At 40.0% G+C, this 14,704-nt stretch overlaps 1 protein-coding gene across 10 annotated transcripts in view; it reads left to right on the top strand.

Moving 5' to 3' along the window:
* The window catches only part of Abi1 (abl interactor 1), a 92,660-nt gene that overhangs the window by 50,321 nt on the left and 27,635 nt on the right, over window positions 1-14,704 (top strand). For all 10 annotated transcript variants that reach the window (XM_059263687.1, XM_059263686.1, XM_059263685.1 and 7 more), the window contains exon 3: window positions 10,157-10,333. In XM_059263687.1, the coding sequence (XP_059119670.1) occupies window positions 10,157-10,333 (177 nt within the window). The remainder of the gene's footprint in view (window positions 1-10,156; window positions 10,334-14,704) is intronic.

Below are 14,704 nucleotides of genomic sequence, written 5' to 3'. Positions count from 1 at the left end.
CTTGTGAAATTTACCACAAATTTTGTGTTTGAGTTTGATTTTGTTGGTCTCTTGTAGCCCAGGCTAGCCTCATATTCATACTCTAGCTAGGGATGACTTTGAACTCCTAGTCGTCTTACTTCTACACAAGTGTGTACATCTAGCCTTCCACATTTATCCTAGAAAATACTTTTTTTCTGCCAAATAGAATTGCTTTGGTGATATTTTAATTCTTTGAAAACATTTACTTACCACACAATTTATTTTTACCAAATTTCTAACATGTTAATTCATTAAAGGTTGACTTTAAATTAGTGTGGCTCAGTAGGTACAAGCACTTACGCAAGCAGCAGTACTCGTGTTCAGATCCCAGTACCCACATAAAAAGTCTGTGTGGACTGGCTGACTGGCCAGCTTACCTGTGTAATGTAAAAACAGCAGGCTACAGGTTTAGTCAGAGTCCTGTCCTAAGGGGATGAGGTGAGTAATAGATCAGAATGACTGATTCCTCCGCTGGCATCACATGCTGGTGCATGTTTCTGCTCACATACTGAAAAAAAAGAAAAAGAAATTGTCAACCAGGCATGGTGGCACATGCCTTACAGTCAGGAGTCTGAGAGTGACAAGTTCAGAGCCTGGGCTGCATGAAGTGACCGTGTGTGTGTGTGTGTGTGTGTGTGTGTGTGTGTGTGTGTGTGTGTAAAGGTAAAGAGATGGAGAATATGAATTAGTGAATTGATTTGTTACTGAATAGTAAAGTGACTGTGGATATCAACAATATGTTGATATATTCAATATATAGACTATTTCAAAAGTCTAGATAAAAAAGAAGGAAAGTTAGAAATGATTTTTAAAGTTTTTCACCATAAAGAAATAATAAATGTTTAAAGAAATAAACGTTTAGCTTGAATTAAACATTCAGTTTACACACACATCAAAAAGTTAACATAGTACTTCTAATGGTGTATAGAGGAAAGAGGTTTAGGGTTTATGTCAGGGTGTTCTGACATTTTTTATGGGTAGAATATTATTTTTTTAATTAAAATTTTATGTGTATGGGTGTTTGGCCTGCATGTATGTCTGTGTACCATGTTTGTGCCTACTGCCTGTGAAGGCCAGAAGAGGGTGTTACATTCTTTGGAACTGGAATTACAGATGATTGTAAACCACCTGGTTTCTGGAAGAGCAGCCAGTGCTCTTAACTACAGAGCCGTCTCTCCAACCCCCACCCCAACATCTTTTAAAAATTAATTGTAGCTTTTAGTACTTGTTTACCTTATACTCACTGCATTTTTAACCTGAAGAACCCTAGTGCTTATCAAGTTATCTCTGAGAAGCTGTCCAAAATCCTGTTACTAGTGGAAAAACTGGAGTGTGACCATGATTTCCATTATGTTTATAATATATAACGTGATGTGTCTAGGTTCTTACATCTTAGAAATGCTGTATTTACTTATTCCTTTATTATTTATTTATTTTTTATGAGACAGGCTTTCACTATGTAGACCATGCCCAGTGTGAAATGCTTTATCTTAATCTAGGAATGTAGAACTGGTTAGTTTGATAAATGAGATTTATATTTGATACATTTTGGGGGGGAAAGTGGTTGAAATAGTCTCATTATGTAGCTCTGTTTGGTTTGGAACTCTATCTATAGATCAGACTGGCCTCAAACTCAAAGAAACAGAAGTCTACCTGCCTCTGCCTCCTGATTAAAGGTGTTGGCCACTGCATCTGTCCAGATTTGTAAAATTTTTGAATGCACTTTGTATAAAGCAGTGTTAAAGATTCTGATACAATAATCAGAATGGATGGGTGTGTACACATATATGTTCTATATACCAAATCAAAGGCCTTGTACACGCCACCACTCCACTACTTAGCTCTATTCGCAGCCCCATCAAAACAGAATCTTAATGGGTTAAAAACTGTATAAAATTTTATAACAATTAAGTGAAAGAGCCAGTGTTCAAACCTGGGTTTTCTGATTTCATGCTTGCATTTTTCAAACCACTGGATCTCATTGTTCCAGGCCCTTTTCTACTGGGGTAACTCTTATTGGTGGGATGTGCATTGTTGGACAGAATATGATTTGGATTCTTGTGATTCAGAATCAGGATAGTGGATAGGAGAACCAGAGGAGAACTTTTCAAGTAATTTCAGAAAATATATTGAGCACTTGTGCAGTATGTAAGAGGCAGGAGAATGAGCAAAAGCTGACTTTCAGAAGCAGACTGTGGACACATAGGAAAGGTGGTTGAGCCTTTTTGAACTTACTTTTCCCTTGAAGACTGGAACTGTGTGGGATATTCTAGGAGCTAAGAAATTTGTTTTCTTTCTGGGTGCCTTCTAATGGTGGGAGGTATGTAAAATTCATGTGATTATGTTATAAAGAACAGATCGGGGAAAAGTCCAGATTGCATGTCTGTGGACCAGTTAGAAGACTAATGTTTGAGATATGTAGTAACTTAGGGTTGAAGTATTAGAAATAGAAGGAAGCAGGTTTCTGATATTTAAAGGTAGATGTGGCAAGATTTAGCATAACAAATACGAAATAAAGAGTGTATATAACTTAATCGACAACTGAAGTAGACTCATTAAAAAATAGGCTTGTGTGGACTTAGGTGTTTGGTTTGTGCCATATTTATTTTGAGGCACCACCAGAGGAACAGGAGAAAAGTGTCTGTATGTACATGGCAGTTTAAGTGTGATTGTGGATGAGTTTGCTAAGCACAACTGACAAAGAACGTATCTCAGATTAATACTGTATAAACTGGCCTTGTGAAGGAGATGGAGTAAATATTCAGGAGAGTTAGGAATAAATGAAAGTAAGTAGTGTCCTCCATCTCTTCCACTTCTGAACAAAATTTCAATGTTTCCCCTTTGTGGAGCTATAGAGTCCTGAACTTAATTTCATGCCAAGTAGAATTTAACTACAATTAGCGCTTAGCTAAGTTGCACTGGATCTCTTGAAGATGATGTAGTGACGCTGAGATGTAAATCAGTGGTGGAGCACTTACTTAGTATGTGTTAGGCTATGGGTTTTATTGCTAGCACCACAAAAAAGAAAGTTTACAGCCTGGTGGTGGTGGTGGTGCATGCCTTTAATCCCAGCACTCAGGAGGCAGAGACGGGTGGATCTCTGAGTTCAAGGCCAACCTTGTCTATAGAGCAAGTTCCAGGACAGCCAGAGCTACGCAGAGAAACTCTGTCTGGAAAAAAGAAACAAAAGAAAAGAAAGTTTAGAGGCATTCTAAGGATACCATTCTTCATTTTGTAATACTATAACTATATTAAATAGTTGGCAAAATTACTGAGGGAATATGATCAAAGAGTATGAATCATTTCTACTATAGAAACTATCTTTAAAAGATTAATTTTATTTGCATTTATTTGTGTGTGTGTGTTCTCTGTGTGAATGGTATGTGAGTGTCCAGAGTAGGGTGTTAGACTCTCTGGAGCTGGAGTGACTAGGCAATAGTGGGCTGTTTGATGTGGATGCTGGGAACCGAACCTGAGCCTCTATAAGAGCAATAAGCATTCTTAATCACTGAACCATCTTTCCAGCCCTTTTCTCTCCCCTGCAAAACCTATTAAGATGAACAAACAAAAACCACAAGCAACTGTGAAGTCTCTTTAAGATTTTGCCCTCCATGCAGACTAACAAGGTAGTTCCCTACAATTTCATAGATGATAGAAGACATAGGACTTTACTCAGAGAATAGTAGAATGTTAGCATTTGTGCCCTCAATTCCATGGAAGACCTAATAGAACATCCTGTAATGATTCCTTTTATTTTTTAATTAAAAATTGTGTGTGTGTGTGTGTGTGTGTGTGTGTGTGTGTATACACATGTACGTATGTCTCACTATCGAGATCAGTTCTCTCCTTCCACCATGTGGGTCTTAGGAATCAAACTCAAGTCATCCAGCTTGGTAGCAAAGTGGAGTTACCAGCTGAGCCATCTCACTGGCCTTGACACCTCATCTTCAGTGATGTAGTTCAGCTTGTTACAGGAGTGTCATCTCTAGGGAACACATGTTAGGGAACACAGACTGTTGGAATGTGAAATTAGCTCTACTTTTGCCTTGATACCTTTGCCCTGGAGAGAGATGACATTTTTAGTATAATGGACAGCAAACAAACCTTCCCAGATCTCCAGAGGGATACGTTATTTCTAGACCCCAGGACTGTTTCCAGTACAACTGTGCTTTAATAAGAAACTATGGAGCAGAGAGTCAATGCCTGTATTCACAAGATGGATAGAAACACACAGATCCAAGTGTATATAATATTACCTTTGAAACACACAGATCCAAGTGTATATAATATTACCTTTTAACAAGGTTCACCCCATGCTTACTGTACCTTCTTGACTTCTGGTAAAACTTCTCATGATTGCACACTTAATGGTCACTGATAACTGTGACAGAGGCCAGCACCAGATCTGTTCTGTTTAACTTAAAAGAAAGACGTTTAAATTGAGGTTATTACCCAGTGAATGCTGAGCTCACTTACACTGCCCAGGATTTAAGACCCAAATAGCTGAGTAAATGCAAAATGCTGCTTTAGAGAGCCAGGTGGCTTTCTCTGAGTTCTTGTACTGACTTTCCACTTGGCCTAAGGCATGAATATAGGTATTGCAGGATACATTGTGCACATAGGGCCTTGTCTTGCAAAAGGAATTGCTATTCTGTCATCCAAAACAATCCAAGCTACTGAATTGAACTGACACAAATGCCCCTAGGGCCACGGTGGTTGTCGTTGATTGCTTTAGCTAGCCAGGGACAAATTGTAATTCTAACTGGATGACTTCCAGTGTAGGAATAATTGCTTCAGAACATATCTAATTAACTTATTAGTTTTCCTGTGGGATCCCTCCACTCCCTCAAGAATAGCCTTCCTTAAACACTTGAAGGTCTCTTATGATCACCTCTAATTACAAGTCACAACATTTTTTGTTAATCCATGATTTTTACACAGGAAGTACTCTACAGCTGCACTTTCCTTTAGGATTGCTTCTTTAAACAATGCCCTGCCCTGTTTAGAATTGCTCCCTGCTAACTAAAGTTGGGAAGCATAGGATGACAGTTTCTCTTGTGTGCCATCCTGGTTAGCCGTAGGCTTCTCACTTCAGTTCATGTAATTAGTACCTTATTTTGGAGAGTATACCTGAAGGCAAGCAGTACAATCTGTTCTGTTTTATCTGTGCCACCAGCTAGGTGGCATTCATTTGTCCTTTGGAATGATTGAATGATAGATGTAGGAATGGGGATAGAACAGATACCTGGAGGTATTGATGGGTCTTTTTCACGAGAGAATCAAGGGCTTTTGAGCATCCTCTTGTTCCCAAAAGACTGTTGTATGAGGTTAAGGAAAATAATAGTCAGAGCTGTCTAGCAGGGCTTGGGCAGGTCCTGCCAAGTCAGTTAAATTTAGAATGTTCAAATGGCTTGTGGTAACTGTACCAGAGGATTTTATTTTGTGAAGAAAGCTCCAGGTGTGATCTCAAAGACAGATCCAGTACCTCCTTTTTCTTTACCCTCTGAGATGTATTTTTCCCCTGGGTGCCAAGGTTATTGACTTCCTTTCACAGTCAGAAAATCAGTGCACATGTCAGTATTTAAGGCCTGTTGTTGGGAATGGTTAGTTGCAAGAAGAAAAGACATTTTAATTAAACTTATGGTGATCTTTTTATGCCTCCCACTTTGATCCACATCACCACCGGGGGTTATGATGAACAGTGTACTTAACCAAGTGTGCATTATCTTCCCTATCTTCTTTGGAGAAATTGTCTATTTACGTTCTTTATTTTCTCCCCTGTTCTCTTGTGGTGCTGGGGAGACTCAGGGCCCTGTGCACACTAAATACATACTCTACTATTGAGCTATAATCCAGGTCCTCCTGTGCTCAGTTATGGGTTAAGGGCTTAGGTTTTGTTTTTGTTTGCTTGTTGGTACTAGGTGTCCTGTAGCTTAAGCTCGTCTCTTTCATCATGTAGCCAAGGAGGATGACTTTGAACTTCTCATGTTCCTGTCTCTGCCTCCTGAGTGTATATGTAGGCAAACACTCTGCCAACCAAACTATATCCCCAACCCTTTCAGTATTTTAAGTTGTCTTTTTTTTTTTTTTTTTGGTTTTTTGAGACAGGGTTTCTCTGTGTAGCTTTGCGCCTTTCCTGGAACTCACTTGGTAGCCCAGGCTGGCCTCGAACTCACAGAGATCCACCTGGCTCTGCCTCCCGAGTGCTGGGATTAAAGGCGTGAGCCACCACCGCCCGGCCCCTTTCAGTATTTTGAGTTGCCTGTTTTGGGGATAAGCTTGAGGGCAATTTTATTAGTTTAAAGGAAAAATTTTAAGGCAGGCAAACTGTAAATGGTGGAAGCTGCCTAGAGGAGGAGAATGGAGAAGTAAAGAAGGGAAAAAAGCAAGCAGCTTGAGTTCCTAAGCTGCTGCGTGGCAGCAGGCAACCACATGGCCTAGTTGGGGCTTTAGAGAAGCAGTAGGGAAACTCATGGTGTCAGGGAAAGCACACTTAGAGCGGAGCCAGAGAGATGAAAAAGAAAAGTTACCCTTCACAGTAACTCAGAAAAGCAGGCAGACTTAGGAAGAAGCAAAGTGGCTGAGGTCTGTGAGAGACTATCTTGAGTTGCTTTTTGAAGGAGCTGTTCAATATAAGATGCTTGTGGGTGGAGAATGTAGAAAGCTATCAGTCCCTCAGCTAATAGTCCATTGTTGAGTGACTTGTGATTTAAAAGCACATTGTCAGATTGTAAATTGCAGTAAAAAACCTGATACTATCAAAGAGTACTGTGGCCGATCAGGCGGTTCTTTGTGAATAGCCAATACCAGACCCTGCAAAAGAGTCAACAGCACTGAGGACCAGAGGAAGCGAGAGGAAGGAAGGAAGGCAGCCAAGGTCCTCTGGAGCCAGTCTGCTACTAGCATGTAACAGCACTCTTTCCAAGACTCAGTTCTGGGAAGAGGTGGTAGCCTCTGTGTTAGATCATCTGAGATCTACTTTGGTGGTAGGTATGTTGTGTTTGGTATGAAGAGGAATTGGCAGCAATGGACAGTGCAAACTTTGTTTTCATTAGATAATGACTCTTTACTAATGAGTGTCTGTATGAATGCCCATGTGGTTCAATCTTCAACTAAAGCCATCTCCACAGTTTGTGAACAGTCTGTGAATTATGTCACTTTATAAATGATATCATGCTTTAGTTTTTCAAAAGGTAGATCAAAAAGCTAGGCCATTGGTAACAGGTCAGGACTCAGCAACATAAAAGGATGTTCTCTAGGATAAAGTTCTGCCCACAAGGCAAAGCAACAACATTTATTTTTCAATTCTGTCTCACCTGCACCAAGGTTGAACAATATGGAAGCCTGTTGGATACCTGTTGGACATTTATAGGCTTTGAGTGGTTGAATCATCACTGGCCCAGGCACTTAGGGAACTTTGGCGTAGGTGGCAGATAGAACAGGGGGAGCAGCTTTCATAGGATCCTGAGATACTGTAGAGGAGAGCCTGGCTACACTATCTTTCTCTGTCCCCCTCAGAACCCAGGGCCTTTGTTTGACATGCTAGACAAGTGCTCTACCACTAAACTTTACCTCTGACCTTAGCTGCATTCTGAAATACTCCATTTCCTTGTAATAAGAGAAAGTTGTTGGCCTTTCAATCTTGTTTGTCTTTGGACTTCAATAGACATCCTAAATTAGGGATCTTTTCAACATAGGAATGCTTAGTAGTCATGTCAGGGAGGCGTTGAATTCCAATTAGAGCTGCTACAGTGGAGAGCCCTCCTACAGAGAGACTTGTACTGAAAGGAGCCTTAGTGTAAAGCGTTAAAGCCACTAGTGAATCTCTACATGGGCTGTTTAGTGACCATAGACTTGATGACCGTTCACAGTATAGCATGTATAATACAGACAACCACTATGTGTCTTCAGCAGTGAAGACCACAGTGGCAGACATTAAATGGCTTCCAAAGGCTCTACCAAGAAAGAGAGCTCATTAGCTTCCCTTCCCCACTGAGAACTCCACTCAGAGCAGCAATTGCCCTCTGAAGGCGTTGCTGTTCTCTATCCAGGAGTGCCATACAGTTTTGAACAGGCCCCCAAAGTAATTTATACTAGTTTGAAGTGACATTTCTAATTATTTTTCTCTTTAAAGTGGCTGAGGGACGGTGATTGAGGTGGTAGTTAGTCGGGTGAGGGTGATATTGGTAGGGAACAGCTTTGTACCAGTTCCCAGAAGCCATTTCCTTTCTGTGTTGGATAGTGTGGTGACTTCATGCTGTAAGGGAAGCTGTTATTTTTTGGTCCACCCAAAGGCCCATATACTGTGCAAAGACCCAAGTCAGCAGCTAGAGTCATACCACTTTTTGGCAGAGGCAATAAGGTTTTGCATCCTTTCATTGACTTGGACTCAATCTGTGTGTAGTATCATTGTTTTTAAAAGTCTATCTTAATGTTGCTTATTGAGCATGCATAGGGTAGCATCTCTAAAATTCTTGATGAAAACCAGATGCGGTAGTTAATACTTAGAATTGGCCAAGGAAGGAGGATTGCCTTAAGATTGAGACCAATATCGGCTGTTTATGGTACCCTGCCTTTAAAACAAAGAATAGAAAATTTCTTGATTTTTAGTAGAAGCCCGGCTAGGTCAGTCGGTAGAGCATGAGACTCTTAATCTCAGGGTCGTGGGTTCGAGCCCCACGTTGGACGCCAAATGTAGATGTAACCAACCGTCTTATTAAGTAAGAAACACAGAGCCAATTCAGAGAAGAAAGCCAAGAGGTCAGAGCTAAGAGCCTCAACCTTCCTGCTTCAGCGGTCCTCTTCAGTCAAGAGAGCTCTCCGAAAGGGGCCTACTTCCTGTGTGTATGTCTTTATATAGTCTAGCTGTTCTGCCTTCTCATTGGTTGTAAACCCAAACACGTGACTGCCTCGTCACTGCCTGTATGTACCGCCCTCCAGGTTCTTAAAGGCGTGCGCCACCGCCGCCACGCACTTGCTATGGCTCTAATAGCTCTGACCCCCAGGCAACTTTATTTATTAACATACAATTAAAATCAGATTTCAGTACAAATAAAATACCACCACAAGTTAGAGCTGACATTAAGAATTTTCTAGATTCTTTGATCTAGTTTCTTAGGTTCCAGTTACCTTCACCAGCATTTTGATACCTGTCTGTAATAATAAAAGCCCACAGACTGGTCAATATACCACTCAGGAGACAGGTGGATCTTTGTGAATTTGAGGCCAGCCTGGTCTGCATAGCAGGCTCCAGGCTTAGCAGGGCTACGTAGTAAGCCAGGGTCTCACCTAAACAAAACAAAGATAAAGAGAATGTGTTGCCCAGTTAAGCATCATTTCCTCTTCAATGCTAGGAATTAAACCCAGGGCCTTGTCTATGCTGGAAACCACTGAGCCCTTCCCAGCCTGCTGTCCAGTTTGTGAAGTTTGATGACTAAATGAAAATTGTAAATGTATTTTTATTTGCTGAGGTACTCAGGGCCTTGTACATGCTGGCAAGTGAGTTATATCCTAGCTCCTCCGCAAATGTTTTACTTTAAAAACAGTTCCATAGGCTCCTACTGGGTAAGATGAACCAGACAGGTATGTAGGAGACTTGCTGATAACTATAACCTTTGCTCTTTAAGTTTTTTCCTTTCATGTTGTCTGCACTGTGCAGTTCTTTCTGCCTTCAATAATTTCCATATTTGCCTCTTACACTTCTGTTTCTCTTTTAAAACCTGTCAATCTGTAAAGCCTTTAAGTGAAGCCTTGCACTGCACACATTTACATTAATTCAAGTAACTTGTGCGTGCCACTACAGCACTTATATCATTGCACTGTAATCACTGATTTGTTGTTGTTGTTGTTGTATCTGTTAGTAAAGTAAAAGTGACCAAGCAGACATCCTCTCTCCTTCCACACATTACAGGTTTCTAGGAGACAATTTTCCTCCAATAGTTGCTTTAGAAAATCTATTAAGTATTTCCTGATTTGAACCTTAAGGAAATTAATTTACCTAATTTTGAAGGAAGAGACATACTCATTAGAAAATAGGTACAAGACACAGCCCCATGGTCCAATGCATATGGACAGCATATATATTATCTACTATACCAAATAATATTTTCTTGCTCTATTTAAATTTAAAATATAGACTGTGGATATTCATAAAGAAAAAGTGGCTCGAAGAGAGATTGGTATTTTGACAACAAATAAGAATACATCAAGAACTCACAAAATAATAGCACCTGCAAATATGGAGCGCCCTGTCAGGTATATTCGGAAACCTATCGACTACACAGTTCTGGATGATGTGGGCCATGGAGTTAAGGTAAGCATTTTGTATTACTTAAGTGTGAATTACTTTATTTTCAATAAATATTTTGGATAGGAATTGTGATAGGATTTTCTTATTTGATAGATTCCCTTTAGCTAGCAGTATTATAATTTTCATAGAAAATTTATTTATTTTAAAGATGTAAGTGTATAAATGTTTTAATTGTATATGTATATGTGTACTACATGCATGTCTGATGCCTTCAGGGGTCAGATGAGGGCACTGGATCCTTTAGATCCTCTAGAAATGAGTTGTGGATAGTTGTAAGACACCATGTGGATGCTAGGAAGTGAACCTGGGTCCTCTACAAGAGCACCCAGTGCTCTTAATCACTGAGCCATCCCTCTAGCCCTTGAGAAAATTAATTTCATATGAGTTACATGTTTGACTAAGCTTGGTGTAGAATTTAATCCACAGAATAGGCACTACTTGGGACAACTTAAAAACTTGAAAAAGCTGGCCTGCTAGGATGGCTTAGCAGGTAAAGGCACTTACCACTAAACCTTTTGACCTGAGTTCTGTTCTTAGAACTTTCAGACTCCCCAAAGTTTTCCTTTGATCTCCATACACAATGCTGTTACTTGTACCACAAACAACAACAACAACAACAACAACAACAACAACAAAAGGCCAAACAAACACACAACTTTGAAAAAGCCATTCTTTAAATCATAGATTATGATTGGTTTAGAAAATAAATTGTAAATAATTTGGCCTTTTATTCCTAAATGTTTGTGTACCTATGTGGTTTTCTTTTTAACTATTAAAAAATGCAAACATTAAATTTTTACTAATCAGTTTTAAGTATATACTTCTGAAATATGATCACATTGCTTTGGTAACTAAATGTTTTAGACCAAGACTTAAGAAGGGTGGGTGGCCAGTGAGAACAGTATATTTTAGAAACTGGCATGTGTTGGTAGAGTGCTTGCCCAGCATGAGTACAACCCTGGATTTGAGCCCCAGTAGTACAGTGGTGGTACAGTATTGTAGTCCCCAGCACTTGCATAGTGAGACAGGGGCATTAGAAATAGAGAAGCTCAAGATCATCCTTGCTCACATAGTAAATTTGAGGTTAGTCTGATAGACGTGAAACCAGTCTGAAGCTGATAGATGTCACATTTATCTGTATACATAGAAAATACACACAATTACTTTTCTTCGGCCTTTTTACTGCTTTATTTTTTTGGTTTTATGACTTCTGTAAGAGTTTTCATACTCTTATCTTTTTTCCTACAGGACTATAGATATGTGTGAAATTAGGAAATAATACCATAGTTGGGTGTGGCAGGTGCATCTCCAAGTTCAAGGCTAGCCTGTTCCAGTGAGTGAGTTTCAGGCCATCCAGGGTTATGTAGTGAGACCTTGTCTCAAAAGAAATACTACTGGTACCAGGAGGCAGAAGGAACAGGATGATCACAAGCTTAAAGGCTAGCCTGGTCTGCACAGTGTTCCGGGTCAGCTGGGCCACACAGTGAGACTGTCTCAAACAAACAAAAAACCTGACCAACCCATCCCCTTATCTATCTATCTATCTATCTATCTATCTATCTATCTATCTATCTATCTATCTATCTATCTATCTTTTTTTTTTTTTCCGAGACAGGGTTTCCGCTGTGTAGCTTTGTGCCTTTCCTAGAACTCACTCTGTAGCCCAGGCTGGCCTCAAACTCACAGAAATCCACCTGCCTCTGTCTCCGAGTGCTGGGATTTGGGAAGAGGTCTTAAATACAGGCTTACAGCACAATGGGAGAACCCTGGAGGGCAGAAGTTTGCTATCACTGTTTTACAATCTTGCATCTAAGCTGTTAACACCCATTATGTAGGATACACAGACAAGGAACTTCCCTTAAGTATTCAGGGGTTGAAACCCGGGAGGGAGTTAGCATAGGGAGGATATCAAGGTCAAGGTCAGCAAGCAAGGCAACAGTTACCCAAAACAGGGGCCAGGGACCTACAGGTCCCCCTTTTACTAATAAATGAGCTTCTGACTTAGGTTGTGTGGGATGTCAGCAGGTCACCTTACCCGTCATGGAGACGCCTGTCCAGGCTACACAGGCGCTCTGTCTTAGGTTGGTGAGCGCCCCCCAGGAATTACCCGTCTTTGAATACTCATTATCATACAGGCTCAATCGTGTGTGAGCTGCAGAGTTAACTGTTGCCAAAGATCTCAAAGTGGCGCTGGGCTTGCAATCTGTATGTTTGACACAGAAAAGACCAACAGAAGTCCTAACCCACCCATAGCCAGTAGGCTAAAGGCAACTAAGCCATTCCCTTTCTTAACGAGCCTTACTGCAAATTGGAGTCTTTGTAAGATGGTATACCCATTCCTTTTGCTGCTTAAAAAGATCCAAAGAAATCTGGAGATTCATTAATGATAGATTATGCACAGGCTGAAATTATGAGGCAGAAAGAATTAAATTTATTTTAAAATGAGCATTTTAAGTATAGATAAACCCTACTAGCTTTTGTAATTATTATTATTATTATTATTACTATTATTATTGTATTTGGTTCATATTTCCACTTTGAAATTTGATTTCTTTTTTTTTAATTAAAAATTTTCTTCATACAATGTATTTTGATCCTTTTCCCCCCTAGCCTCAACTCTTCCCAGATACAGTTTGAGTTCTTTTTTTTTTTTTTTTTTTTTTTCTTTTTGTTTTTTTTCGAGGCAGGGTTTCTCTGTGTAGCTTTGGAGCCTGTCCTGGAACTCGCTCTGTAGACCAGGCTAGCCTGGAACTCACAGAGATCTGCCTGGCTCTGTCTCCCGAGTGCTGAGATTAAAGGCGTGCTGCACAACCACCACCACCACCACCACCACCACCACCACCACCACCACCACCACCACCACCACCACCACCAGGCCAGTTTGATTTCTTAATGACATGTTAAGTTTATGCTCTTGCCCGGAGTCAGAGGCAGGCAGACCTTAGTGAGTTCAAGGCCAGCCTGTTCTAAACAGTGAGTTCCAGGACAGCCAGGACTGTTTAACAGAGAAACCCTGTCTCAAAAAAAAAAAAGTTTATGCTATCTGTTAAGGAAGATGACATCTGATATTGTTTCTTTTGTTATGGTGCTTTTGTTATTTAACTTCCTGTTTGGATATTTTTAAAAAATACATTATTTTAAATACCACATCTAAATAGATTAATATTCCTTTTGTAGCTACCACATTTTTTGTTTGCTTGTTTTTTTTGTTTTGTTTTGTTTTTTTTGTTTGTTTGTTTGTTTTTCAAGACAGGGTTTCTCTGTGTAGTTTTGGTGCCTGTGCTGGATCTCGCTCTGTAGACCAGGCTGGCCTCAAACTCACAGAGATCCACCTGCCTCTGCCTCTTGAGTGCTGGGATTAAAGATGTGCGCCACCACTGCCCTGCGTAGCTACCAAATTTTGTATTCAAGATTTTCATGCTCTTAAGATTAATATTCCATCTTATTTGTAATACAAATTTTAGTGTTTTGGAATTTGTGTATTCTATACTTGGGCTTCATTTAAATAGATTATGCACATTTAAATAGCATTTAAATATTTAATACATTCATTCTGAAAAGTATATGGTTTCTATAATTTTTTTTTAGGAGTTTAAAATAAAAATAAACTCAGAAAATCTGGCTAGATTTTTGGGAAACAGAATAAGATACTGATAGGAGGAACCCAGTATGCAGAACCTACCAGAGTATGCACATAAAGAACATAAAAGACGATTTTGCAAACAGGTACTGCATTTCCAAATGAGCATAGGAAGGAAGGCTTGAATACTTAGTGGAGAAATTTAGAATTAATTTTGGTAAGCATAACAATGAACAGATTTCTGAATTAGTTTGTAACTTACAGAGGAATGTCTGTTGTATAAATTTAGTGCCTATGTGAAGATCATAGGTGAAGATCAAGGAAATAAGACAGAGACATTTTATTGGTTATAATCAGTTGTTGTTTTCTAAGATAAAGTCTCTAAGGTTAACTGTGGGTTTCTGGTCAGTTATGGAGTTCAGTTTTAGTTTGCTTTGTAGGGATCCAGAACACCAGGGCTGCTCAGCTTTAATGGTCTCTAAATTATTAGTTCTTTTAAATTTTTTTTTCGGACTTATTTTTGTATCTTGAATGTTTTTGCCTGTATTGTACCATGTGTGTAGATTGCATGTGTGCCACATATGTGTACCGCTTGTGCATACTGCGCGCGCGTGCGCGCGCGCGTGTGTGTGTGTGTGTGTGTGTGTGTACACGTACATACTGTGTATACCACATGTGTGTGTTTGGTCCCTCTGGAGATCAGAAGAGAGATGGGGTGGTGGTGGTGGTGGTGGTGGTGGTGGTGGTGGTGGTGGTGGTGGTGGTGGTGCATGCCTTTAATCCCAGGCAGGCGG

The sequence above is a fragment of the Peromyscus eremicus genome, chromosome 5 (genome assembly GCF_949786415.1).
Source record: "Peromyscus eremicus chromosome 5, PerEre_H2_v1, whole genome shotgun sequence".
In the NCBI taxonomy this organism is placed as follows: Eukaryota; Metazoa; Chordata; class Mammalia; order Rodentia; family Cricetidae; genus Peromyscus; species Peromyscus eremicus.
Note: the sequence above shows the minus strand (reverse complement) of the source record. Positions and strands in the feature narration are given on the sequence as shown.